Source organism: Camelus dromedarius, chromosome 29 (assembly GCF_036321535.1).
Source record: "Camelus dromedarius isolate mCamDro1 chromosome 29, mCamDro1.pat, whole genome shotgun sequence".
NCBI lineage: Eukaryota > Metazoa > Chordata > Mammalia > Artiodactyla > Camelidae > Camelus > Camelus dromedarius.
In genome coordinates this window covers 23898667-23926210 of record NC_087464.1, presented here as the reverse complement: position 1 = coordinate 23926210, position 27544 = coordinate 23898667, and the positions used below count along the sequence as shown (strand labels likewise).

The 27544-nt window shown below is 58.4% G+C and overlaps 1 protein-coding gene and 1 long non-coding RNA gene across 8 annotated transcripts in view; one reads left to right on the top strand and one right to left on the bottom strand.

Moving 5' to 3' along the window:
• The window catches only part of LOC135319576 (uncharacterized), a 115001-nt gene extending 112112 nt beyond the window's left edge, over positions 1-2889 (bottom strand). For 5 of the 7 annotated variants that reach the window (XR_010378322.1, XR_010378320.1, XR_010378323.1 and 2 more), the window contains exon 1: positions 2826-2889. This is a non-coding gene — a long non-coding RNA (uncharacterized LOC135319576). The remainder of the gene's footprint in view (positions 1-2825) is intronic. The other 2 variants (XR_010378325.1, XR_010378321.1) reach the window with 1 other exon arrangement.
• On the top strand, positions 1423-24856 carry LOXL1 (lysyl oxidase like 1). The gene is made up of 7 exons (XM_031440862.2): positions 1423-2934; positions 16532-16640; positions 19494-19631; positions 20068-20224; positions 20694-20789; positions 22371-22486; positions 24519-24856. Exons 1-7 carry the CDS (start codon positions 1755-1757, stop codon positions 24523-24525), a joined length of 1803 nt encoding a protein of 600 aa, XP_031296722.2. The 5' UTR covers positions 1423-1754; the 3' UTR covers positions 24526-24856.
• The last annotated feature ends 2688 nt before the right edge of the window (positions 24857-27544 follow it).

The window sequence follows — 27544 nt, the reverse complement described above, 5'->3', positions numbered from 1 at the left end:
AAGGTTTAACCCTCCTGGTGCCGGCCCTCAGTAAGCCTTGTTCAGCACCTGGCTCCCTGTCCTGAGCCAAACCAGTTGCTTCTTACCAGGGGTCTGAGATCAGGCCCCACCCCAGGGGAGCTGAGGGACCTGTGTTGAAAGGCTGCTGGCTGGATTATGGGGGTAGACAGATGCCCTGAGTCACCTGAACTAAGCCTCACCCTGAACCAGGGTGTGATGGGCAACAAATGCTGGCTGGCAAGGATGGGGGGCGGGGTCCAGGGTCTCTGAAGAATTCCCACTCTGGCTCTCTCCTCCCAATCTGGGCTCCAGGTATTTCCAAAGTAGAAGGGGACTCTGGAGAGACCACATTAGGGGCAGGTTCTTCCTCCTTGGTGTACAAGCACAAGAGGGGAATTTCTGTCCTCCAGTTCCCATGGCCAAGTGAGAAAGCAGCCCAAGGGAGGCATTCAGAGGGTGATTTCTTGGATGCCAAAGTGTTCAAATTTCTGAGGCCCCTCCTTTTACTGCTGAGAGAATAACGTCCCAAAGCACTCTTGGGGACCATCTGGTCTAATCCTCCATTGATCAAATGTGGTGAATGGATGAGAATGGGAAAAGGACTTCCCCAAGATCACCCAGCAACTTAATCACAGCAAATGGACTAGGCTCGTTCTCCCGAATCCTCCCTTCTGCTGCTCTATGCTTGCAGCACACGGTGCCTCCCTCTCCCACATCAAAGACAGCCCCTGGGTTTCATTTTATCCATGTGCACACTCGGGTTATTAATAGGCTATGTCGACCCCAGAGATGCAGGGCAGATGATGGGTGGGAACTTGATCTCTCTCCCATGATTTCACAAGTTCTATTCAGCACAGGGCGTACTCCCATTCTACAGACTGGGGAGTAAGGCCCGGGGGTGTGCCAAGAGGGAAAAAAGCTGAAGCTCTGGCTTCTTTGCATTCAGGCCCAATGAACTAAGGTGCACCTGAGGTCCAGAGTTAGAGGGTAGTTCAGCTGAGAGATACAAGGAGAGTGTCGCAGCAGTGGCTTTGAAGAACAGGAGACCAGGGGTCCTGGGAAGAGGCTGAAGTGGAGTCAGGGGCTCATTCAAGCCCAAACAGGAAGCCAGCAAGGTGAGACCAGGAATGCTGGGTCCAAAGTAGAGACAAATGCCCAGAGTGACGCGGACACTTCGGCCCTGTTATGCCTGCCAGGGCCCCACTCAACAGGCCTGAGTCCCCAGAGGCCCCCTCCTACTCCCTACTTCATTCCCTTCCTCAGAGGCAGGTCTGCGGCTTGGCTGGGAGCTGCAGGGACTGAAGGAGCCCAGCAGCTGGGGGACAGACCACATAGCTAAAAGCCGGCGGGCCGTAGGGCCCCGCGGAGGAGGCCTCAGCAGGCGGACCAGGCTGCTCGAAACCTCCCAATGCTCTCAGCCTGTTGCTTATTCATTCAGAGTGGGAAAGCGCCAGACCAGCGGCCAGCCAGTGCCGGGCTGGCCATGTAAGGCCCGCAGGCGGTCCTGCCTGTCCGGTGCCCTGCGGAGAGCCTCGTGCAGCCCTGGGCACCGCCCCTGCCCTGCCCTGACCCCTTGGCCTCGAAATGCTGTCATCGGAGGAGCGGTCCCGCTCGGGACAAGGCCAGGATGGACAAAGCTAGAGCTCGGGCAGGCAAGGAGCCGTCCTGTCCTCGAGGCCGTGGGAAGAGAAGCACGCACAGGGGGCCGCTCTTGAGAGCCTCCTGGTCCACCAGGCCTCTGCAGAGGACCCACCATGTCTCTGGCCCGAGCCCGCTGGCAGCTGGGAGCCCTGGTGTGGGGCGCCTGCCTCTGTGTTCTGGTGCACGGGCAGCAGGCGCAGCCGGGGCAGGGCTCAGACCAGGGGCGCTGGCGGCAGCTGATCCAGTGGGAGAACAACGGGCAGGTGTACAGCCTGCTCAACTCGGGCTCAGAGTACGTGCCGGCGGGGCCGCAGCGCTCTGAGGGCAACTCCCGGGTACTCCTGGCGGGCGCCCCGCAGGCCCCGCAGCGGCGCAGCCAGGGGGGCCTCCGGCGTCGGCAGGCCCCGTCCCTGCCCCTGCCCGGCCGCGTCGGCTCGGACACAGTGCGCGGCCAAGCGCGGCACCCCTTCGGCTTCGGCCAGGTGCCCGACAACTGGCGCGAGGTGGCCGTCGGGGACAGCACCGGCATGGCCCGGGTCCGCACCTCTGTCTCCCAGCAACGGCACGGGGGCCCCGCCTCCTCGGCCTCGGTCTCGGCCTCGGCCTTCGCCACCACCTACCGCCAGCCGCCCTCCTTCCCGCAGCAGTTCCCCTACCCGCAGGCGCCCTTCGTCAGCCAGTACGAGACGTACGACCCCGCGTCGCGGACCTACGACCAGGGCTACGTGTACTACCGCACGCCGGGCGGCGGCCTGGGCGCCGGGGCCGGGGCCGCGGCCGTGGCCTCGGCGGGGGTCGTCTACCCCTACCAGCCCCGGGCGCGCTACGAGGAGTACGGCGGCGGCGGCGGCGGCGGCGAGGAGCAGCCCGAGTACCCGCCGCAGGGCTTCTACCCGGCCCCGGAGAGGCCGTACGCGCCGCAGCCGCCGCAGCCCGCCGACGGCCTGGACCGCCGCTACTCGCACAGCCTGTACCACGAGGGCACCGCGGGCCTCGAGCAGGCCTACCCCGACCCGGGCCCCGACGCCGCGCAGCCCGGCGGCGGCGGCGGCGGCGGCGGCGCCTACGGCGGCGACGCCCGCCTCGGCTGGTACCCGCCCTACGGCAACGTGCCGCCCGAGGCCTACAGCCCGCCGCGCGCCGTGGAGCCGCAGCCCCCCTTCCGCGTGCTGGAGCCCCCCTACCTGCCGGTGCGCAGCTCCGACGCGCCCCCGCCGGGCTCCGAGCGCAGCGGCGCGCAGCAGGGCCGCCTCAGTGTGGGCAGCGTGTACCGGCCCAACCAGAACGGTCGAGGTGAGTAGGTCCCTGGAGCCCAGCCCCTCCTCCGTGCTGTACGGGAACGCGGCTCACAGCTGCCAACGAACGACCCCCGCCCCGCCCCCATCGACAGCCCCAGCCCCCGGGCTCCCACCTCCCACCCAGCCTTCCCCTCTCCAGGCCCCACCAGCAGTGCCAGGATTTGGCCAGGCAGGCCCGGGCTCTGACCCTGGCTTGGGGGTTAGGGAGTGGAGGGACTGGACAGGCTTTGCAAGGAGGCACCTTCCAGACCCGGCTTGGGTCATCCAAGGATAAAGTAAAGGAGCCCCTCTCCCGACCTCTCCTTCATTGCAATCAGGGCATGTCCTCCACTCTTGGAGGTGCCCCTCTGCCAGCCACACAGGGTGAATCAGGAGCATCACAGTCAGAAAGGCCTTAGGGGATGGCTCTGGGGGTGTGGCAGGTTCCTGGTCACTGGGCATATGTGAGCTTGGCCTGAATGAGCAGGAGGTTAAAGAGAGGCTCTGGCCCCAGACAGGAGTCCAGACTAGAAGACCAAGAGTTCCTTCAGGGGGACACTGCAAGGCCCGGACTGGAAGGGCGAGTGAGGCACTGGCCTGGGCGCCAAAAAACCTTAGTAATTGAGGTAAGTAATATTGTAATGCATTTTTAGATTTAAAAATGCAAGAAAAGATGAGCAAAATATCCAAATTTTAAATAGAATTGGGGGTGGGGGAGGTGGGTATAGCTTAGTGGCAGTGCTTAGCATGCCAGAGGTCCTGGGTTCAATCCCCAGGACCTCCATTAAAAAAAAAAAAAGTACACATCCCTTTCTAAACAGAATCAGTGATGTTGCCATGCCAAGGTGTAGGCGAGCCTGAGGCAAACTGAAAAACCGTCAATACTGGTCAGTCCTCATTTGAAATTTTGATGTTTTGTTTGTCAGATTTTTTTTTTGCGTTAATTTTGATTTTTTTTAAAATATTGCCTCAAATATTACTTCTCTTAGTTACTGAGTTTTTAGGCACCCTCTTAAATTTTGCACCCCAAGCCAGTGCTTCACTCTCTTCACTCAGTTCACCCTAGTCCTGGCCCTAGGGGAGAGTCCCAGGAGGCAGCTGTGGACGGGGTGGGGGTGAAGATATGACCTAATCCTGGGAAAGCCCAGCCACCTGCTTGCGAGGACGCAGCAGAAGGGCAGCCTTCCTTCCTGTGACGGGCACCTCCGCACATGCTGTTAGCAGACGGGCTGCCTTGCAAGGGCCCACTAGCGGTCCGGCCGGGGCTGAGTGGCCACTGACCTAACCTCTGTCCTAGAACCCCTCTTCCTGCTCCTGTCTGCAAGTCCAAAGTCAGCTTTGGTCAAGGTTTTCCTTTCAGCCCCCAGTGTGTATGCATTCCACGCCAGCCTTGCCTCTTTCAGGCTGCAGTTAATGCCCTGATTCTCTGCTCCACACCAAGGTTGCTGTGCTGGGCCCAGCGGTAAGGACTGAGCACTGCGGGGGCCCAGGGGCACAGGTACTGCACTCCCAGCCTTTGCTTCTCTGACTGTGTCCGCACGGGGGCACTGCCTTGTCTCCAGCCATACTGTCCTTGGGTGAGAGGCTGCTTCTGGGGTGGAGAGGCGGGGACTCCTATCTCTCTAGGGGCTACTGGAGAGGAGTGTCCCCACTAGTAGCACTCACTCCCTCACATCCAAGGCGTAGCACCCCAGTTGAGAACCTGCAGGAGCTCAGGACAGGAGCTAGATGGAGGGCCCTTCTGTGATGTGACGTCGGATGCGTCCTCCTGCCACCGTGGCCCCACCCACATCTGGACCTCACCAGGACTTGCATCCCTGCAGCAGGGCACGTTACAGCTGTGCGCCAACTAGTCCTAGAGCTCCGTGGAGGAGAGCACATTTTATCTACAGGCTGAACTTTCGTGGCAGCTTTTCTTAGAATGCAAGACTGCAGAGTGGGGCTCAGCCAGAAGCGGTCTAACTCTGGGCAGAGGAGAAAACCGAGGCCTCAAATAGCCCTGCTGGCAGAGCTAGGCCTGGGACTCAGCGTTGAAGCCAGCGGGTTTTCTAAGGCTCCTCTTCGGCCTAAAAGTTCTTAAGGTTCAGAGAGGGACTGGCCAGGGCAAAGCCATATCTGGAATGGGGCTGCTTGGTGCTTAGCAAGGCCTCTAGCCATTACCCCTGAGCCCCAGGGTTCACTTGAGATTAGACATTTCTCCCCTGAAGGTAGTATACCAAATGCCAAGCTGAATCCAGGCCCTGCCCTGGGGAGGCATAGAAAAGGGGGCACCTTAGTGCTGTGATGGAGCAGGCATGTGGCAGATGGGTTGGGGGAGCCCAGGGGAGGGCCTCCCCAGTCAGAGGGTTAGGGCTCAGAGAGGACTTCCCAGAATAGGAGGCATCCAAGCACTGCATCCTCCAGGTGCCCCTTCCCAAGTCATGGGGGGGATGGTGTTGGGGGAGGAGCAGAGTGCAGGCCTATTCGGATCTCACAGAGAGGCCAGAGAGGGAGCAGTACCTTCTCCATCATTTGTTCCTCTTCCCACCCTGCTAGGCCGGGCCCATGGAAAATCTCAGTTCAGGGAAGGCCAAACCCTGTGCTTGAGATCAGACCCCCAGGCCTGGTGCGGGAGTCCAGGGCGGATTCTCCGAGACTGACCTCATTCCTCCTGGCCACACACCCAGGGGTCTGAGGCTGGGCGCTGGCAGCCGGCGTGTGTGTGGGCGTGGATGTGTCCTCACAACACCAAACACATGTGCGCACCGCCTACATCCCTCCATGTTTGGGCGGTTTCCAAATGCCTGTCGGGAGCCTGGTTTCTTCCTTGGGCTCCTGCTGCACCCTCTTTCCTCCTTTCCTGGGTGGGGGCTGCCCAAGAACTCCTGCAGTGCTGTTCATTGTCCCTGAAATGTAACTGGAGGGAAGGCGAGGAAACAGAAGCCCAGAGAGGGTCATACACCTGGCCTGGCTGTCACAGCAAATCTGTGCAGAGGTCTGGAGGGTGGCCGGTGGCATCCCCTGTGCTGTGCCTCTCCCTTTGCCGTGGCCAGGCCCTCTTTTCTTGGCCTCCTCACCCCTACTCCTGCCCCCCACAGCCTCAGCTTCTCTGAGCTGATGGTATCCATTCACCTAAGATGACCCCCAACCCCAGAAGACCACAGTTCTTCTTGCAGGGCATCCCCCTTACACCCCAACCCAGCCTGATTCACTGGCTCTGGCAACCCTGTGAAGGTCACATGGAACAGGCCACCCCGGCTGTCCTCCCAGGGCATCTGTGGTGGCTGTGCCAGCCTTGCCTGGCATGAGTCCTCCATCCCTGCCCTCACACAGTCAGTGGGAGGCCAGGAGGGAGCTGTGGCTGCCTCCTCCCTGGTCACTGGCCCCCAGCTTCTCCCTTTACAGTCCACACCCTACACACGGGGCAGATACACTCTTGCGCTGCTGAGCATGTTACTTTTCAGCTCAGGAAGTTTCTGTGGCTCCCAAGGGCTTCAGAACCAATCTCAACACCTTAGCCTACCGCTCCAGAACCAGAGGCACCTCCTTCCTCTCCTTCCCTGCTTCCTCTCTCAGGCCTCCACAGCCCCATGAGGGCCTGCTGCTCCTGTTCCATCTCCCTGTGTCCCACACAGGGGTTGTAGGATGCTCCGCTCTCCATCCAGCCCCCTGCACCCAGGAGTCCTGAGGGAGCCCCTGAGGGTAGCCCTGCTCCCACTGCCTGCCCCCCTCCCCTTGGTGGCCTCCTTGCCTCAGGACACCCACCCACTCCCACAAAGCTTGTAGTAAATGCCGGGAAGGATGGAGCAGACCTCCCCTTGACAAGCATCCAGAGTTAGAACCCCCAGGCGGGGACAATAACAACCTCAGCCACTTACTGACCAGCACATGCTGAGTTTAGTGGCTTGAATGTGCAGCTTCGCTGACACGGCCTCCTAGAGTGGTGGGGGCTTGTCACCCTCTGGTACAGATGAGAAGACTGAGACCCAGGGAGGTGTCACAGCTGGTGCGGCTGAGCCAGAATTCAGACTGAATCTGTCGTCTCTGCATTGGCCCTGGTTTGACCCAATAAGACCTTCCCTCTACCTGCGAGCCAGGCGGGGCAGGATTTGAGCCTGGGCCTCGGTTCCCCCAATTGGCCCTGGGGCAGGGGGGATAATTCTGCAAGCATAGGTTGGACACTTTCTATGTCATCTCCCTTAATTCCCACAGCCACCCCACCAGCCAGGGGCTGTTATTTGTCCTATTTTGTAGATAAAGTGACAGGCTCACTAGCTGATTGTCACACAGTCTCTTAGTAGTGAAACCAGGGTTTGAGTCTGTATGACTCCCCATCCTGAGTGCTTAACCATCATACATTATTTCCCCCCCCCCCCCCAATTTTCATGTATTAGGCTTTGCCTTGCACATCCATTTGGTCATGCAGCACATAGTTGACCTGTACCATGGCCTGGGCACTAGTTGCGACAGTGAGATGGAACAGTGAGGGCGCCTGGCTCCGGAAGCAACGAGCACTTGCCCAGTGTGGTGCTAGCGTGAAGCCTTGTCATTCCCACTCCAGACTCCAGAACATTTGTTTAACAAACACCTTTACACGGCAAACAGTGTTCACTCAGTGCCTGACACTGTTCTTGGAGCTTTACAATTAAAGTCCTTCATCATAACTATTATCCCCATTTTGCAGATGAGGAAACTGAGGCCCTTGGAGGTGGAGCCCAAGGTCACGTAACTGGTGACTGGTGGAGGCAGAATCACAGCTCAGCACCTCTCTTTCCTTCCCTGAAGTTGTCTCAAGTTGCTCCTTCAGGAAAAAATGGGGTCTTTAGGCCAAGGAAGCTGTGGGAAAGGGTCAGACAGCTGTGGAGACAGAGGGACTTGGATCCTCTTCCTACTTCCCTGTTTGGCAATCGAAGGTCACTAGTGGCGGAACAAACAAGTTGTGTCCGGGGCGGCCTCATCGCCGGCGGCTGACTTCCTGTCTCCTCTCATGTCATCCAGTTGCAAGGCCACGTCCTCTCTCCCCTGCTCTCAGACTGGACCATTCCTGCAATAAGAGCTAGCTCCCACCTCAAATAATCATAATAGCAACTAGTATTTATTGAACCCTTAATATGTCCCAGGCACTATACCAAGCATTTCACTTTCATTTCCTCAGTTAATCCCCCAGCAAGCTTGTGAGGTAAATGGTATTATCCCCATTTTACAGAGGAGGCCACTGAGGCAAGTAACTCGTCCAAGGTCTCAGAGTTCATCAGTGGCCAGGCTTGGACCCAGGCTGACTCTGTCCCCCACTGAACCACCCCAGCCTTCCCTCCACTTCCCTCTACTCAGGGAAGGGCATGTCTCCATGTTCATTGTTTCTCTCAGGTCTAAACCCCTAGGACACCAAAAGTTGGGTTTTTGCCTTGAGTTTGCAGGTCCCACAGAGACTTTCAGGGTGGTGGCAGAGCAGGGTGGAGGTTCCTTAGGGCTTTGCAGGCACGAGGCTCCTGCTGCACTTGGCCTGGGGGATTCTGACTTTTTGTCCCCTCCCCTCCCTCTCTCCTCACCCCAGGAGCCCCCATCTCAAAGCCCGCTAACCTTCAAAGGGGCAACTCTCCCCAGTAGTCCCAGCCCAAGTCCACCCTACTCCTGTCCAAGCCAAGAACACATGGAAAACTCCCCAGGGCAGTGGCTGGAACGGCAGGAAAGGAGCGGCGGGGGGAGGAGCGGGTGGTCCGCCCAGGCAGCCCACACCTGCTTCCAATTCTGTGCCCAGCATTCCTGCGGGGCAGCGATCTGCTCAGGAGGGAGGCCGGAAGGAGAGGCTGGGTCTCTGGGTCTCGTCGCTCCCCTGCCCTGACCTCATGGCCTCACCACAGGTAGCTGGACCCAGGGGGCATTTTTGTCTGGATTTGGGATTACAGGGGCTGCACCTGGGTCCCTCTCCCTCTTACTGATGAGCACCCAGAAACCGGGCATTTCGGGATCACCTGAAAATGGAGAGAGGGTGTCAGAATACCAGAGCAGGAAGGTACTCAGATGGGAAAGTCAAGGCCTGGGGGGCCTTTGCCACCAAAATCTCAGGAGACAACCCACCCTCCTTCCCCTTCGTGGGCCAATGGGAACCACAGGTTTTCCAACCCCAAAGCTAATCCTTTTTCAAAAGAAAGGGCTTTTGGAGTCAGTCCCAGCCTCTGCCTGATAATGAAGGCTGTGCTTGCACAGGCAGTGCCAGCAGGCCCTTTGTGGGGTGCCGGTGTCTGTGCGAGTGCTTGCTGAGGGCACTCAGGGGCCAGGACCTGAGCTGGGTACAGAAAATTCAGGGGTGCCCTGGACCCATCCCTGTCCTCACCGAGGTCCCCGCCAACAGCAAGAAAGCAGGCAGGCAGGATGTCATGGGTCAGGCCCACTTCCATCTCGCCCGGCTCTCCGGCTCTCAGAACACGCTGTACCCTGAGTCCTGCTGGGCCAGCAGCTAGGTGGCAGGCAGAGGACAGTCTCACCTTCCCCTGCCCCCAGGGGCTCTCGTCTGGCTGAGGAGAGCAGATAAGCCTCTCCTGAGGAAATTCAGCCATTCAACAAACGCTCATTGAGCGCCTTACTGTGTGCTGGTGCTGGTCTAGCTTGGGTATTCACTAGTGAAAGAGAGAGAGAGAGGGAGAGGGAGACAAAATCCTTGCCCTGGTGGATCTTGTATTTTCATGGGGTAACATAATAAAGTAGAAGGTGGTAAGTACTGTGGGGAGAATGGAGATAAGTAAGGGAGACCTGGAATGTTGAGGGAGGTTGCAAAGGCCACCAGGGTGGGCCTCATGCAGGGGACGTTTGAGCAAAGACTTGAAGGAGGCAGATGGGTGAGCCATGCAGCTGTCAGCAAGAAGAGCATCCCAGATGGGGAACAACCAGGGCAAAGGCCCTGCGGCCCTGTGGTTCTCAAGTGTGCTCCAGTGTAGTTAGAGCAGTGTGGCGGGGGAGTAGGGGCTTAATAGGCAACAGGGCCCAGGCCATGGAGGGCTTGTAGGCCACTGTGAGGACTTTAGCCTTTACCCTCCATGCATTGGGGAGCTTCAGCAGGGTTTAAGCTGAGCAGTGACATTTAAACAGGGTCCCTGACTGCTATGCTGGGGAGGTAGGCAGTTGGGTCAAAAGGGGGCTGGTACAGAGATCCAGGCCGAGATGATGGTGGCTGGGCAGCAGGTAACAATGGAGGTGGTGGGCAGTCATATTCAGGATGTGTTTTGGAGCTAAAGCTGATGGGATTTCCAGATGGATTGGATGTGGGGTGTAAAAGAAAGAGAGAGGTCAGGCAGAACAGAAAAGGTTATGCCTGTGCAGCCGAAAGGATGCAGTTGCTATAAGCTGGGATGGAAAGGCTGTGGGCTGAGCAGGTTTTATAAGAAAGATCAAAAGCTCAGGTGACTGAAGGGTCTGAGGGGCAGGGAGGAAACCCAGGACACCGCAGGATCTGCAGAGGCCCCTGACGTCAGGGGCACTAAGCCGGGCCTGCAGGCTGGGCCGAGTGGGAGCGTGGCGGCTGTGTTCCAGGAAGAGTGTGAGTGAGTGAGGTGTGCAAGGAGGCGGCAGAAGGCTCGGCCAGAGGGAAGGGTAGCTTACTCCCCCAAAGGTGAGCAGTGGCCTCCTCCCAGCCCCACCCCAGCTGCTTCCTGGGCAGTTTGCTCAATGGAACAAACGCGGATCCCCTCCTCTGAGTCAGGTCCTGCCACCCAGAGGAGCAAGGCCATCGCTGTCCCGGACTGCCTGTCCCAGCTGGTGGGGGCAGCAGGTGTGTGCCAGAAGAGGGATGAGGGAGGAGCACCAGTAGGGGCAGAGGGGGGCTAACAAGGTAGGCTTTGGGGCCTAAAGACTGTATTCCTCAGTGAGGGCATATGTGCACACGTGTGTGTGTGTGTTTAGCAGGGAGCTCCAGGACAAGGGCACTGTGGGTCAGAGGTCAGGGGCAGAGAAGTTTAGGTGTACTAGGGATCTGCCTACTGACCCTTAGGATTAAGAGCTCTGGAAGGCCAGGTTGAGGCCTGACCACAGAAGGCCTTAGCTGCCACCCTGAGAAGTCTCGGCTTGAAACTGCAGCAAATGGGGGCCGCCGTTGAAGGCTGTGGGCCAGGCTTTACGGCCATCCTAGCTCCTTTGCCTGGGCTGGGATTGCCCTTCATGGGGGGGCCACACGGATCCTGCAGCCACTTGCCTGCCTGCCCATCACGCAGGTGTGGCACCGCCAGGCCTGCGCTGACAATTTAATGTCCTGGTTATTAGATGATAATTTTACAGGGCACGGAGCTGCCAGCTCCTGCCCTGGAGGCCCTCCTGGCTCATCTTTATTCAAGGCCGTGCTCTCTGCGCTTTCTGCTTCCCCACCTGGGGGCTCTGCTGGCGTCTGGTGGCGTGAGCCAAAGCGCCCCGCTCTGCACGTATTTCACAACCCGCAGGCTCAAGAGATTAGGGCTCTTTTGCATGCCGCTTTCCTTCGTCTGCTTCCTGTGAGCAGGAGGCCTGGGGAGGAAAGATTTTGGAGGAGACAGGGTGTATGGAACCCACAAAAAAGGGGAAGCCAAAAGGAAAGCAGGTGAAGTGTAGGCAAGCGACGGGAAGGCAACCTCAGACCCTGGGAGCTGGGCAGCCTCCAGGAACCGCGGAGCAGGAGGGAACAGATTTCTCCTAAAGCAGGAAGGATTTAGGTCAGATGGTGGGAGAATTTCCTGGCTGCTGAAGTATCGTCTGCAGAGGTTGTGAGAGGTCTTGGGCCCCTGCCCGAGCCGGGGAATGGACTGAATAGCTCCTGAAAATATTTTAATCTCCAAATGTTTATGGAGCCATCAAACCTGCACTCAAGGGACAGTTAGTCTAATCTCCCCACCATCCACGTGGGGAAACCGAGCCGAAGAATGCGAAAGGGACCCGGACAACGGGGCACTGGGCAGGATGGCGAAGTCGCCTGCTGGAGTCTTTCCCATAAGAAGGCCCCAGCTGAGCCCTGCCAGGGAAGGGGAGGACAGTGCTTAGCTTTCCACGGGCTGGCACGTGGGTCAGCCGGCAGCTCCAGGCCCAGCCCGGGGAGTAGGGCAGGAGGACGGGGCTGGCTGGTCCAAGCACGTCGGCCCCTCGAGAGGCAGTGTGAAGGGGCCCTGAATCCCCAGCAGAGGAAGGCCTGGGGGCAGAACGGGAAAGCAGAGTGCTGTGTCTTCACCTCCCTGGAGGGTCTGATGAGGCCACCAAGGCTGAAGGGCTTCCTCAAGACCAGAGGCCGCCTGCAGATGGCCTCGGGACCTGATTCAGTCTCACCTGACCCCTCCCCAGCCAAGCAGCCTGGCTTCGTCACACCAGGGGCCTTTGCTGCCCTGACTCAGTGCCCCCTCCCCCCCATCCTGGTCCAGGTTCCCTGCAGCCTGAACCTCCGTGAGCAGCACACCTTCTGGGGAAGCGCTCCCAGGGGCTCAGACCCAGGCTCCAGGGCATGAGTGAGGTAGAAGATAACCCATCTGCATAAATGGAGGCCATGAGGCCTCGAGAGGGGCCAGGCCTGCCCAGAGCCACAGAGGTCTGTGACGGAGCAGGGCGAGAAGTCAGGCTCCTGCCTACCTCCTGGGCACAGAAGGCAGGAGGCTGATAGTGACCAGGCTTCCCTGGGTAATCTGAGCAAGACCATCCATCTAGCCTTTGAGCGGTCGGCCACGGCCCCAGGGGTGCAGCCTCTGGAGTCTGGCTGGATCAGCCACGGAGAGGGCATGCTGTGTAACCCTATCTCACAATGACAACAATGAACTAGACAGATCTTAAAAGTTTACAGAGTGAAAAATCAAGAAATGAAATGAGTTCTATAGGACAAAGTCATTTATATACTTTAAGAATATATACTCACTTCCAAATCACTGCAGATGTTATACAGACAAACAGATGTCAAAGGTATGTCTGAGGGTCAGGGTGAGGGTGATGGTTAAAAAAATTTAATTATGAGTGGAGCCTGGCAGAGACCAGTGATAATGGTTAGTTTGCTCTGAAATGAGAATGATGATAAGTTCAGTTCTCTCCATTCATAAAAACAGGTGTCTCTGGAAAAAGTTCCCATTGGAACCTGCTTTCTAACATCTTTGGTGCTAGGCCCAGGGGCTGATGACTCTGTGTGCTCCAAATAAGAGATCCCAGCCCCCACCACAAAATTATGTCCCTTGACTGATGGTTCTCCCTGTCTTCTCAGAAACCCTTACCCTGTCTCCAGGGCCTTCCTTTAAAATGCACACTTTCTTGGGACGTTGGGAAGGGAAGGTGAGCACAGGGTCTGGTTGTAACTGGACTTCACCCAACATTGGCCACTCTGCCTAGAGGCCTCGTTGTACCCCGCAAACCAGGGAGAGCAGACTAGCACCCCTACCCCTCCATCCACAAGCCCCCACTCAAGCCTGCCCTCATCCCCCTTCCAACATCACAGAAGCCACCGGCTTGCCCAGGCCTCTGTGGAGGGGCCGACAGCCCAAGCCTGCGGGCCTGGCTGCTGATGGAATGCCTCCTGGGAAGGTGGGCGGAGAAGGAGGCATTTTTCCTTCCTGGAAAAACATACCAGCTGAGGGAGGGGGCCTGCTGTTCCCAGGGACCTCAGCAGGGGATCCTGAAAGGGGGGGGGGGGCCCAGCCCGAAATCTCTAGGCTGCTGTCTTTTCCAGCCGCTTCCCCCAGAAAAGTGAGGGTGTGACAGAGGCAGAGCTCCGGCAAGGGGAGCCTGTTAGGGACATCACAGGACCCTTGTGATGGTCAGAGATGTAGAACAGAAGAACCATAAAATGGTTGGAGTGATTCCACTGAAGTTCCGGGGAAGGCACAACGAAGCTGAAGTGATTGAAAAGCAGATAAACGGTTACCTGGGGTGGTGGGGGTAGGAGGGGGATTTACTGAGAAGGAGCAGGAGGGAACTTTCAGGGAGGGCAGAAAAAAATCCATAGTTTGATTGTTGTGGTAGTTACGCCGTGTATACATTTGTTAAAACTTATCAAACCGTATGCCTAAAATCTGTGCATTTGACTATATATAGATTATACTTCGAAACCTCATTTTTATAAAAAGAAGAATAGCAAGTGGTATCCTGGAAGGAGGCTGGGACCTGGGAGCTCCTCTTGGGGCCAACCTGACTTGCTATGTGACTGTGGGCAAATTCATTGCCCTCTCTGAGCTTCCGTTCCCTTCAGCACTTCTGTGTGCTCCAGGATCTTGCAAGGGACAGGGTGACATGAACTTTCGTGGATGATTGGACAGTAAAATATTAAGCCCCTAATCGTTAAAGAAGCTTGCCTGACAGGCTGACAGGACAGGGAAGTCAGTCAGCCTGGGAGCATGGGGAGTTACCCTGCTGACGGGTGACTGGGACCCAAGGCCTGCCTTCTGGGAGCGCATAGTCTGGAGGGGAATAGACACAGGTAAATATGATGAAATATAATTATAGATCAATACAGATCTAGTAGTGAGACAGAAGTGTGTGTAGCTTGGAATGTCACTGCCAATCAGGGAAGACTTCCTGGAGCAGGAGGCACCTGCCTGAACCTGAGATTCCTCAACAGTAAGAGAAGGATGGTCATCTTTGGCTCAGTACAGGACCAGGGTCAGGGCTCAGTGTGTGACCAGGATCAGGACTCAGTATGTGGTCATAGTCAGGGCTCAGTCAAAGGCCAAGAGTGGCACCAGCCCTTACCGGCCTTGAATACCCTTGGCCTCTTAACTGGCTCTTCCAGCTTCCTTGGACTGCATAAATCAACTCATGAAATGGCCTAGAGAGGAAGGGTCGGGCCAGAAAAGCTTTGTGGAGCCATCTGTGCAGTGTTTATTGAAACCGGGCCTGGGGTGGGGGTTGCAGCCCGTCTGGTGCCAAATGCAGGGTCTCCTGAGGCTTCAGGCCCAGCTGACCCACTGCCATATGTTGCTGAGGGAAAGGCTCTTAGATGATGGGAAAGGGGACCATTCCTGTCTTCTTCACCCCCTCCCCCTCAAGCTTCTGGGGACCAGAGAGTGAGAACCAGCTTGATACCAAGGTGGCCCCTTGCTATCAGGGCCTGAGGATCCCTTGGGAAGTGACTGCAGGCATTCCTGGGGGCTTGAGTAATGGGGCCTGGGCTGGCCAAGCAGCCCCCATCAGCCAGGAGCCACCTCATCCCCACCCACCCTTGTGCTCGAGCTTCCTCTTCATTCCGAGTAGGTGAGGTCACGCTGGCGGCTCCTGCGTGAGGCCCAGGCCCGGGCGAGCAGGGGTAGGGTCTGGGAGCCCCAGGGATGTGTTTGTGAGGGGTGGCGTGCAGGCAGACACCTCCGTGGAAGGCTGAGAAGCCAGAGCTCCATCCTCTGCCTCATCTTCTGGGCCTGTGAGCTGACAAGAGGGTTTTGGCAGTGGGAAGAGGGGGCTGGAATCCTGTCCGTGTGACTCAAGCCCCCTCACCATTGCCTGTCCCCCAAGAGCAGAGGGCTTGCAAAGCTAAGAGAAACTTACAGCTTCATTTTATCACTTATCTGCCAAAATCCCTGCAGCCTGAGAGGGGAGGGGACATAGAGGCCCAGGCCCATTCCCCTTTAAGTCGGTGGCTGAGCTGGGATGGAGCCCAGGGCTCTGGAGTCCCCCCACCCCCCACCACTCCCACACTCCCAGCATCAAAGTCTCTCCTCCATTTCTCATGCAGATGGGATCTGCACACCTGAGTTTGGTTTCTGTTTATTCCTAACAACTCTCACTAGGGCTAAGTTATGTATGGAGAGGGGGGAGGCGAATGAGCAGATCCCGGGCTCTAGCAAGTCCTGGGGGACAAGCAGTCCCAGAGGCGGGGGGCAGACCCCAGACTTCCCTCTGGCACTGGGCCCTAGGCCCTGCAGGGGAGGAAGCCAGACCTTACTCAGATTGGAGGCCAGAAGCTGCAGATAGGGGAAGGTGGGGTCAGGTCTGGGGGCCAATGACAGGAAGAAAGGAACCCTGAGAAGGCGGGGCTGGGCGTGCAGGCCAGAATCCTGCCGCTTAGCAGCCTGCTCTGGGGAGGTATTCGCCGCCCGTGAGCCCTTCCCGTCCTGGCCACCCCTACTTCTGCCGGCCACTCTTTACCTGGCTCTGCCTCGGAGCCTTCTGCCGCCCAGTTCACACCAGAAGCCCAGGGCTCTCTCTTGGCAGTTCACAGAACACCAGCTACGGGGGTGAGAGGAGAAGAGGGCGTCTGGGGGTGGTGCCCAGAGGCCCGGGAAATAAGGACACGGAGAGTGTCTCAGCCAGGAATTACTTGGTTCACTCAGTCCTGCCTCCAGGCCCTTGTTCAGGCTACTCCCCCTGCCAACAGTACCCTTGTATCTTCTCTGCTCTCCAAATTACCCCTGGGCTCAGATCTTGCTCCCATCCCAGCTCTTCCAGGAGGCTCAGCGGCTCCCACAGCATGGAGCTCCAGAGGTGAGCCCCGTGCTCCTGACGCCCTGACGCCACACATGAGCTGAGGGAGAATGGTTCAAATCACACACCTAGCTCAGGCTGGGAGGCTTCCAGGAGGAGGCAACAGCTTGGGTTCCGGGAGGAAGGAGAATGGCAAGGGGCATTTGGGGTTGGGAAGGCCTCTGGGCCTTAACCATGACTGGCCCGACCCTTTCCAATGCCAAGCACGCCTCCCCCTCTCCCTCTGCCCACTGCAGGTCTCCCTGACTTGGTCCCAGATCCCAACTATGTGCAAGCATCCACTTACGTCCAGAGAGCCCACCTGTACTCCTTGCGCTGTGCTGCAGAGGAGAAGTGTCTGGCCAGGTAAGGACTGAGGACGAAGCGCAGACAGCCCCTCAGAGCCATCCAGAACCCGTGCTCAAGCCGGCCGGCTGCCTGCGGGCTGCATGACCCTGACCAAGTGCCTGAGCCTCTCAGGACCCTGGCATCTTCATCTGTGGCCCTTGCCTGCCCCAGGGGGGTCATGTGGGGAAGGGAATGTGTGTGATCCAGCATTTCTGTCTATGTTATTACATGAGGAACTTAATGGCATTTCATCTTCACACCAGCCCCAAAGGTATGTGTTCCCCTGTCAGTGAGAGGAACTAAAATCTTCTGATCTGAGCTGCCTCATCAGAAGATTCCTCCTGGGGAGCCCAGGAAAGTCGTATGTGGGGGTAAGCCTTCAGGTTAGAGGGCAGGATTAAGGAGCCATCTCCACAGAGGACAGGTGTGGCTGTCCAGCAGGGGCAGTGGGCATGGGTGACAGCGAGACCTCAGTTATGTGTTTGCACTAGAGAGAAGGGAAGGACACCAGTTTACTCAAACCTGGGAGGTGAGCACAGCCACCTCTCTGTTATTCCTGGGTGATTCTGCCTCTCACAGAGCTGGCTTCTAAATTTAGTGAATATTCTGTTCAAAGATGTATGTTTTGGGGACATCTTCCTGTGCTAAAAGAACTAGTTAAAGATTACGTTGGCCACCTTCTTTTGTTGACATCCCTCTGTGTTGAAAGCACCTATTTTTCTTAATTATTTGCTTTTTTTTTTAACATTTGAGCTCTATTTACCTTCACTTTTTTAGTATCTGGGAAGCCCTTTGGAACTGAAACATTTTCTCACTTATGGAACCTCCAGTTCACTGCCACTCAGAATAGCTGACCACAAACTGTTACCTATCTGTAGCAAGATAAGGAGCTTGCACCAGAATGTAACTCAGCTCACTGCTTCCTTATCAAGAAAGTCTCCCTTCAAAAAAAAGAAGTGTCAGCTGAACCAGACAGTGTGACGAGCGATGCAGCTGATTAGCGTGCTGGTGCAGGTTCCCGTCTCATTACAGACGGGCCACAGACAGCGGCCAGGCACCAGCCCAGGGCCCACACATGAGTTCCACTCACTCAGCCTGCCCACTTAGGTCTTATCCTTGGGAAGAGGGCGTCATGGTGCTGCTCCTGCTAGGATCCCTCCAGTGGGGAGGGACTCGGCCTCTCTCGCAGTCCACTGAGGCTGAGTTTTGAGGAGTTTGAGTCAAAACCAAACTGTCACCGCATCTTCACGGAGCATCCTGTGCGCCCACACCTGAGCTCCTGGACAGGCTGGGGAGGAGGCAGCTGGGGCCCCACCCTGGGGGTGGGTCTCCTGGTCTAGCTGGAGAGAGTGGCCCACCCATGGCTGAGCGACCGAACCGAGAGACAGGGAGTGGGAGGAGAGCTAGAAGGGACAGTTGGCAGGCAGGAGCTGTGTGAGGTCAGCGCAGGGAGCAGCTGGCCGGGACCGAGGCATCAGCGGAGGCTGGGCGTGGGATCAGACCTAGAAAACGCAGCAGAACTAAGCCCTGGAGCCCTCGGAGCTCGTCGGAAGTGTGGGCTGCAGGCTGCGCCAGTTCACAGACAGCAGGCGGAACCCAGATGAGGGAAGGGACTGGCTCCAGGTCTCCCCAGGAGTCTGTGGCCAAGCTGGGCCTAGAACCCAGACCCTGATGGTTTCCCACGGTGTGCTGAGCCGAACAGAAGGGCAGGATTTAACTGAACAGAGGGAAGGAGGATGTTGTGTTCCAACACAGACACAGACAGATTCCAAGCCTCCCTCAGACAAGGCCAAGGTCCTTACATCCTGGCAGACAGAAGCCTGCACCGCCTGGTGTCCAGACATCCTCTCAGAGAGAGCTAATCCCCATGACGGGCTACCTCCTGCCTCTGGCCTTAGGACCCAGACCTTAATGAGTGCCAGGGAAGTGCCCCTGAGGCTGGCCAAGACAGCTGTCAGCGGTCAGCTGGAGAGGGAGGAGCCTCCAGCCAGCCGGGCTCCTCCAAGGGGTGTGCGCACGCGTCCCGCCCTGCCGCCCCACGCGTCTCTCTCTTTTCCCTTCTCCCCTCACAAGGCTCATCTCAGTGGGCGGCTGGGATCAGCAAGTGAGTTGTGAGCAGGCAACCTGCTCCAAACCTGTACTCCCCAAACAAAGAAGGGCAGGTCACTGGCCTGAAGCCACACAATCAGGGAGAGGTGGCCTCATCACACGAACCCAGCTCGGGGCGGGGGGTCGCAGGCAGTGCTGTTAGAGCTCACAGGCAGTCAAGATTTCTCTAACTGGGGCAATCAGGGCAGACTTTCTGGAGGAGGGGACCTGATGTGGGTCTAGGAGTCTGGGTGAGTTCTGGGTCAAGTGAACAGCACAGTCGGAAGAATAGTTTAGTGAAAGTTGTCTGTTTGGGAAACAGTGTTTGAAACTGGAACCCAGGGTGTGGGGCAGATGGGCAGACAGGACCAGGGAAGTGAAGAGGCTTTTGACACTGAAGAGCCAGAACCCGTATCTTAAGCCCACGCCCGAGACGGCATACTTTGGACAACAATTAGGGCTCTGTCCAGAGGAAGACTTGTCAGAATCTCCTGGATATGGCCATTTCTAAAAAGCCCTCCAAAGACTTTGATGTGCCCCCACCTTCAGGAGCTGTCCCCAGCTGAGAGGCGCTGCAGGCATCAGGGACCCTCACAGGGTCATCGTCAGGCCAGATGCTGCTTTAGAAAGACTCCCCTGGTGGCCGCCAGCCACACGGTGGGGGCAGAAAGGAGGGGAGGAGAGGCCCGAGCCTTGGCCGCCTCAGGGGCAGCCGTGAGGCTCTCCGTGCTGGATGTGTGTGCCTGGCACCCGACCCCGCTCCGGTCTCCCGCGTCCCCACAGCACAGCCTACGCCCCGGAAGCCACGGACTACGACGTGCGGGTGCTGCTGCGCTTCCCCCAGCGCGTGAAGAACCAGGGCACCGCAGACTTCCTCCCGAACCGGCCGCGGCACACCTGGGAGTGGCACAGCTGCCACCAGTGAGTGGGCGGCCCGGGCCCGGGCCCTGTGCTCCCCTCCCCTTGGGCACCCCGGGAGGGGCGGTCCTGGTGGGGCGGCCCGTGAGGTACTTTCTGCCCAGGAGCCATCACCGGGGAAGAGCTTTTCAGAGGAGTCTCAGCGAAAGCTGGACTGAAAGACGAGACAGAGAAAGACGGGTTCTGACAGGATGGAAGTGTCTAGAATACGGGAGGTGGTATGGGCGGGAGCCCAAGAAGGAGGGAGGGGTCCTGAGGAAGAGCCCTCCTAGGGTGACTGGCTCAGTGGGGACAGCAGAGATGCCACCTGTGGGACACAGGGACTAAGGAGCCCAGACTGGTCAGGAGTGGCGTCACAGCAGGGTCACCCGGGCCCGCCTCAGGAGGGGGACGGGATGGGAGGGCCGGGCGACCCTGCTCTCCCCCTCCCCACCCCCAGACACTACCACAGCATGGACGAGTTCAGCCACTACGACCTGCTGGACGCGGCCACAGGCAAGAAGGTGGCTGAGGGCCACAAGGCCAGCTTCTGCTTGGAGGACAGCACGTGCGACTTCGGCAACCTCAAGCGCTACGCCTGCACCTCTCACACGCAGGTCGGGCTGGGAGGCAGGCGGGGGCTTGGGAGGCTGCGCGGAAGCCCTGGCCAAGGGTGGGGCTAGTGCCAAGGCTCCCGGCCCGCTCAGCTCGGGCGGGCCGTAGTGTGGTCTCACACGCAGGTTGGGCTGGGAGGCAGGCGGGGGATCGGGAGGCTGCGGGGAAGCCCTGGCCAAGGGTGCGGAGGCCGGGCCAAGCGGAAGATGGGCCATTGCCAAGGCTCCTGGCCGCTCAGCTCCGCCGTAGTGTGGGTCACGCCAATCCTCGGGCCATCACGGGGCCCCTCGGGGACCCCCCCTCCGCCCCCAGGCCCCGTCCTACATCATTCCCAGGGGTGTCTGAGCAGCCACCCTGGGCCAGGGTCAGGACGAAGCACAGAGCAAGGAGGGCCCCGGGCTGCGGCAGGGGGCGCGGGGCGGCCCTGAGGGGCGCACAGCACCCAGCCTCTGCTCCTGTCCCATTCCCTAGGGCCTGAGCCCGGGCTGCTATGACACGTACAACGCAGACATCGACTGTCAGTGGATTGACATAACTGATGTGCAGCCCGGGAACTACATCCTCAAGGTAGGGCCGTAGGTCCGGGCACTCCTCCAACCCCATGCTCACGCTCAGCGTCCCCGCCTCTGAGATGGGCTTCACCCTCCGGGCATGTTCCCTCCACCCCAGCCGCTGAGCAGCTGCTGGCATTCCTGGGGGGCCACACCTCCCATCTGAGGGTCTTCGCCTCAGACAGACACAGCCTCTTCCACAAAGACACCAAGGAATCTTCAGCCCAGATGTGGTGATGCTAGAGGAGGTGGTGACTCTGTCCTCCCTAAGTGACAGAGGACTTGGAGAGCCATGTGGTCCATCCCCCTGTCTGTGGGCAGGGCAAGCTCTGTACCATCCTGCAGAGACCACTGCCCTTCCCTGAGAGAGACCCCCAGCTCCTCACAGGACCCCTGAAAAGTCAAGGGCTCCTGTTACCAGTAGTCCCTTCTGGCCTGAACCCCTCCTCCACGTACACTCACTCCAATGCCCCTCCCCTTGGGGGCAACAAGTAGAAAAGCCCGTGAAGGACGCATAGCCCAGTGTGGTACATCCAGGCAGGCTGGGCGGGGGCAGATCATAGTGACCTTCCCCAGGGAAGCCAAATCTCAGCCTCATCCTTGCAGGTGCAAAGTGAGGGTGGGGCGCACTGCTCCACGCCAGAGTAAGGGAAGAGCAGAGAGCTTGGGCCTGGGAGCTTTAACTGGGAGCATGAAGACGGGCTGCTGGGGGGCTGCGTTCAGAGCCCAGCAACCTGGAAGCAGTTGGTTGCAGCCCCATCCCCTCAGCGGGCTCGGTGGGGCCTCTGCCCAGCCTCACACAGGGCCAGGGCTGTCAACGGTATTCTTCTCCTTCTCTCGTTCATCCACTCACCAAACTCCTACAAAGGCCCCTCTGAGTTCTAGACACTGAGGATTCAAGACACATAAGTAATGCGCGGTTCCTGCCCCTAAGGAACGTAACTTAAATGCAACACCACTGCGCCTGTTTTTAATGTACTGCAAATAAGGCTGGATATAGTCTGCCCCAGTGGAGCTCCCCTATTCCAATCAGTCCAACATTTAAAAGATTTCCTTGTGTCCCAGCAGCTCCTCTTACACGTTAGGCTTGGGCCGTCATTTCAGTGAGTGTCACGTGCCTTACGCTCCAGGGTAGGAGATGCCACCTGGCATCAGACAGGCCTTCAACAGGTCATCTAAGCAGGCATGCACGGTGAAAGGGTGTGAGCCTCGGAGTCAGGGAGGCCAGGCATAGGATCCTTGCTCAGCCCCCACTCACTGCTGCGTTCCCTGGGGCAGTGGTTCAACCTCTCTGACCATGAATGCCCCATGCAGGGTCCCCCTGGCCTGGGGTCTGCGGCTGAGGGAGCTTCCCATCCTCCCATAAGGATGCTCCGATGAGGTTTTCCCTGACTACGAGCTGTCTCTTCATTCCTTCCCCTCTCTGCATGTCCCCCATCTCTGCATCCGTGTATCTCTGTCTCTGTGTCTTGCGCTCTCCTGGTCTTTCTCCATCTCCCTGTCTCCTCTGCATCCGCCTGTCGGCCTCTCCAGCTTCCCTGTGGAGGCACAGTCCCCCCACCAGACCCCTTCTCCCTCTGTTCCTCTTCCCCTTCAGGTGCACGTGAACCCGAAGTACATTGTTTTGGAGTCGGACTTCACCAACAATGTGGTGAGATGTAACATCCACTACACGGGTCGCTACGTTTCTACAACAAACTGCAAAATCGTCCAGTAAGTGCTCGCCCACCCTCCTCCCCGCCCCAGCCCCTCCCCTACCTGAGGAGCAGGCAGGGCCGGGTGAACACGGAGGATCCCTGCACACAGCTGCAGCTGGGTCTGGCCCACAGGCCGAGTGGCGGGGCCTTGAGCGTGCCCCGCCCAGGCCGCGTGCTCGCAGCGGGGCCAGCGGGGCCAGTAGGGCGGGCGCCCCAGGCCTCCTCGGGTGGAAACCAGCTTGCTGGGTGGAGTCGCGTGGGCTCTGCAGTCCTGGTTCTGTGACTCCCTCGCTCTGTGACGTTGGGCAGCTCGCCTCGCCTCTCTGAGCTATTTATCTCTTAGGCACTTCCCACGCAGGTTCATGAGGAGGACTTAAAGGCCTGATGTCTGTGTGTGTTCTGGAACCCATCAGTGGTGCTCCATGAATGGCGGCTGTGTGATCACTGGTGTCCTTATCAGGGGGACTGAATTAAGCAGTGCCAGACTAGAAGTGATTCTGCGTGGAATGAGCCGTCATCAGCCCCTGGGCCTGGTTGTGGGGGGAGTGGATAAACTCTGGGCCCACGCCTTTGGCTCGTGGCTCCTGGGCAGGGTCCTGAGCTGTCCCTGCCCGGGGCTGGCTGTCTTCTGCCTCTCTCCTGATTCCCCACATGAAGTACTTTACAGAGGGACCCCCTGCTTACAAACTCACTAAAAAACCCTACTCCACTCCATGTGAATTTTAAATGTTTGATCAGGTCAAAGCAACTCTTTTCCATTTCAAAAGTAAAGAAAAATGGAGTAGTCTCCTAAAGCTTTAGTCCATCAGCTGGGGGGACAAATGGCAGAGATTCTAAGGCCCAGAAACACATCTTTCCCCAAACATGTATGCTTATGAATGGCCGACAGGAAGGAGAGGTTTAGCCTATGACCAGAGTCAGGGCTCAGTGTGTGCCCAGGATTAGGGCTCAGTGTGTGTCCAGGGTCGGGGCTGCATGTGACCAGGATTGAGGCTCAGCATGTGGCCAGGGTCAGGGCTCAGTGTGTGTTTAGAGACGGCCCTTTCCCCTTGGCTGCTACCACTAAGCTGACTTCACAGCCCCCACCATTCCGTGGGAACAGTAGCCTCTGGCTCAGTTCAGAGATGAGGTTCCTCGTCAGCAGAGTGAGAACAGAGTCATCCAGGTCACAGGGTGTTTGAAACGACAGAATCCCGCCCCATCCCTGGCAGCTTAGCCCTTTCGCAGGCCTGGGTTTCCGGCACCTCCTCACTTCTCAGGGCCTATTTCTGTTCACTTAAAATCCAGGGCTCACCTAAACGGCAGAGGTTTTTGGAGAAGAAGCGTGAGGGAAAGAGAGGGGAGGGCGGACAAGAGCAAAGGGGGCCGAGGGGTGCAGGGAGGCCGGGAGCCGCCTCCCCTCCTGTCCTGCTGCTGGGAAAGGTGCAAACAGCACCCCACTTCCCAGGTGGCATCGTGGGCTGGGCCCCTCAGCGAGGCGGACAGAGCAGCAGCATCCCCGAGCCCCCCTCCTGGGGCCTGCGGGCGCAGGGAACGCCGGGGCCCTTCCTTCCGAGCCCTTTACATAAGTGCTTGGAAAGGCTCGCGTCTCATTAGCGCGTCTCCACGACCCTGACCGCAGGCGGGCGGCTGGGCCAGCACACAGGAAGCCGGACGGAGCCTTCCCAGAAAGGCCACGGGACTGACGCCTGTGGGTTTCAATCATGTTTCTGAAGAGGAAAAAAGAGGCCTTTTTTTCAAAAGTATTGAGATAGAAAAAACAAGAAAGTATTTCCAAACAGTAGCAGCTCTGCTAATGGCCTAGAAAACAATTTGGAACTCAGGGCATGGGGGTGGGGTGGGAGTCCACGAAACCCCTCTTCTTGGAGCTGGGGGTGAGGGGTCCCGTCCCCAGAGCCATGAGCACTGAGGGAGGTGGAGGCCTGGGCTGCCCTCCCACGAGGGATCTGGGCGGTGGGAGGGAAGCGCTCTGCCGGGGAGGCAGTTGGGGGGCCCTGCTGAGTTGGGCCGGGGCGCTACCCCTGAGCCTGCTCTCTTTCCTTCCTTAGGTCCTGATCTCGTGGAGGGTGTACAGACGGCCAACCTCCCCACCTCCCAAAGCAGGCCCTGCTCCCCAGGCAGCCTCCCGCCAGGACAAGCCCGGCCGGGGGGCCCAGACCCACCACCCACAGGCAGGGGCAGCTGGACCCCGAGAGCATCCTTCCCTGCCCGCCTCAGGGAGCGAACGTGGACTGAAACCACAGGGATTCCGGATGCCAGGCCCAACTGTGTACTTAACTTTCCCCTACAACGTTATTTTGTCGGTCGTTGGTTTTTATTTTTTATATTTTGGCCACACCACAGCAAGATTGCCCAGGCCTGGGCTGAATAAAACAAGGTTTTTCTACTCTGTGGTTCTGCAAGTGGCCTGCTGGTCGGGCTGGCCAGGACTAGCTTGGGCTCAGAGGACATCCTTGGGCTTCATCCTGCCCTAGCAGAATGCGGAAAGGGCAGCCACAGCCCTGCAGGACCACAGCTTGACCGAGAGGGCATCACACCCACTGTGGAAACCCCGCAGGGTTTATCTCGGGGCCAAGCCTGCTGCGAGGGAAGAGGCCCACGCCCCACTAGGGGAGGGGCGCAGGTATCTCATCCTCCACCCCCATCCCCCCTGCAGCCGCACACTCCCACCCCCCTTGCTCTCTCACACAGTCACCCACTCCACCAGCCACTTGCTCCCTTACTCACATATTGAGCGCCTACTGATCGCGGGGCCCATGCTGGTGCAGAGCACACACCAGAAAATCAGTTCCTGCTAACAGGATGGGGGGTGCACCCCTCAACGTGAACTCATACCTAGTGATAGCCCTTTGGGGCAGCAGTGGAGCTGTCACATGGGGGGGTGGTGTCTGCCTGGGAAGGGAAAGAAAAGTTTACTTGGCAGAGGCTGATGGGGGTGGGGTGGGAGGTGGCCCTCTCGCTCCCGCCCTGGCATTGGTACCCCGAGCTCTGGATACTGAATAATCTGCACCCACCTGCCTCCTGCCAGCTCCCTTCCTTCCCTGGGGAGTAACACTAGTGAGAAAGGGAAAGAAACTTGGTCCAAGAACCAGGGCTCTGGGTTCCCAGGGCCAGTTCTCCTGCTCAGTGGCTGTGTGGCTTTGGGCAAGGCATACTATACCTCTGTGCCTCAGTTTTCCCATCAGTAAAAGGGGAATGCTCTCCTGGCTGGCCCACATGCTGACACAAAGAGCCACTGAGCTGCTGCTGCAGGTGCAGGTCCTGGGCGAGCGGCAGGGTGTCGGACCCCCCAGGTCACGGTGGACTCCCCAGCCTGCTGCACCCAGCCTCCTCCAAGGAGAAGGGGCGCCCCCAGCCATTATGGCCATCACACTATTCACGCCTCAGGGTCCCAAAGGGTGGAGAGGGAGGGCTTCTTGGAGCCATGCTATGCTTCCAGAAGGTCCTGGCCCCAGCCTACTGTAGCCCTTGGGCCACTCACCAGCCCAGGCAGAGGATGGAGTGGAATGTGGCTGCAGCCCCTCTTGCCTTCCCTCACTGAGTCTTGCTGGATTCAGCTCTTTCCTGGCCCAGGGTGAGAACGGCAGCCCTGCCCTGGTTCTGCTGCACCCGAACCTACAGAGTCTCAGACATGCTGTTCTAATTGCAGCCCCACCCCTGGGTGCCCCCAGGAGAGCAAGGGAGGGCTCAGACTCGGTCACCAAATTCCATACTGTCAGAAGGACCCTGGGGGGTTGAAGCAAAAGTCCCCAGTTCCCAGGTCAGAAAGCTGAAGCCCAGGATAGGAGCCTGTCTGAGGCCACAGGCTTCAGCAGGTGCTCAAGGGAGGCTCGTGGGGAGGCACAGTGCTCCTGGCAGGGCCGGGGGCTGCCCGGCTCTGGAGGGGGCCGGACGGTGTGGATGAGTGAGACCACAGCAGGAGGAGCAGGAGGGAAGGAGAAGACCACCTTTGTGCCTGAACCAAAAAAGGGTTATTCCTTAGAAGTCACATTATGGGGCTTGCCTGGTTGGTGAGGGGCTGGTACAAAAAGGTTCCCTCTCGGTCCACAGCAATGCCTGTGTGCCCCGCCCCTCCCCTCCGAGGTGGAGGTCCCTCTCCCGCCTTCTGCAGCATCCACACTGGCCCCACACCTGATGCCTGCCTCTTGGGCCAGCCTCCTGAGGAAGCTTCCTGCTTGCCCCGCTGATTCCAGACTGAGTGAGATTAATGACACGTGCCCCTCTAGCCTGGGGCTGGGGGATTACTCCCCAGCTCCCAGCAGGTATCTCTCCTTTCTCTCCTTCATGGTCGATACCAAGGCCCCCTTGGCCACCCACCATAGCCTCTGAGCCCCACTGGTCACCCACAGGGATGGGCCCTCCCCAGCTGCTCCTCACTGTGGCTGCCTCCGGCACACGCCCACCCACAGCATTTGCTGGGAAGCCCCGCACACCTCCCCACAAACCCCCTGCCATCCCCCAGATTGAGTCCTGCAGGCAGAGTCCGGCGATAGGGTTGGCATCAGCCGGCCAGGCAGAATGAGAGGCACTGGCCGCACCTCGGAAACTTCACTGAAGCCCGTGGGTTCCGGTCAGGAGAGCAGCCAGAAGCCAGGACTCGAGGGCATGCCTGACACATCACCCTGGAAGCTGCAGTGGAACACCCTAAGAATGAGAAAGTCCCGACAAAGCTTTAACAAAGCTCAAAGCATGGAAGGCAGGTGAAGCCGGTAAGGAGCTCGGTTCCCACATGCCCTGGCTATGTAAAATCACTTCTTTTAAAAAAATTTTTTAAATTAAATTTAATCTGCTTTGAGCCCCTGGCAACCAGGTGGGAGATTCAATGTCCTAAGTCATTTTACTCCCACCCTGGAGGCCTCGAGAAGTCCAGAAGATCAGAGAGAAGCTCTGTGGTCTTTGGTTCCCTCCAGTCACTGCACGCAGGCTCAGAGACTGAACCTGAGGGTGGGTGTCTCAGCTTCCTGTAAAGCTGCGGCACAAGGGCACCACACAGCATGTCCCTCAAGGTTCATACATCCTCAGGGCACCACCAGGAGCAGCAGGCTGTCCCTGCTACTGTGTAGCATGGCCACAG

Bases quoted from the DNA above. Each gene is read 5' to 3' on its own strand.
- LOXL1 (XM_031440862.2), top strand. From the start codon at position 1,755: ATGTCTCTGGCCCGAGCCCGCTGGCAGCTGGGAGCCCTGGTGTGGGGC. The intron at 16,641-19,493 runs GTAAGGACTGAG...GCGTCCCCACAG, and splicing joins GAGGAGAAGTGTCTGGCCAG to CACAGCCTACGCCCCGGAAG. The intron at 20,225-20,693 runs GTCGGGCTGGGA...CCCATTCCCTAG, and splicing joins CCTGCACCTCTCACACGCAG to GGCCTGAGCCCGGGCTGCTA.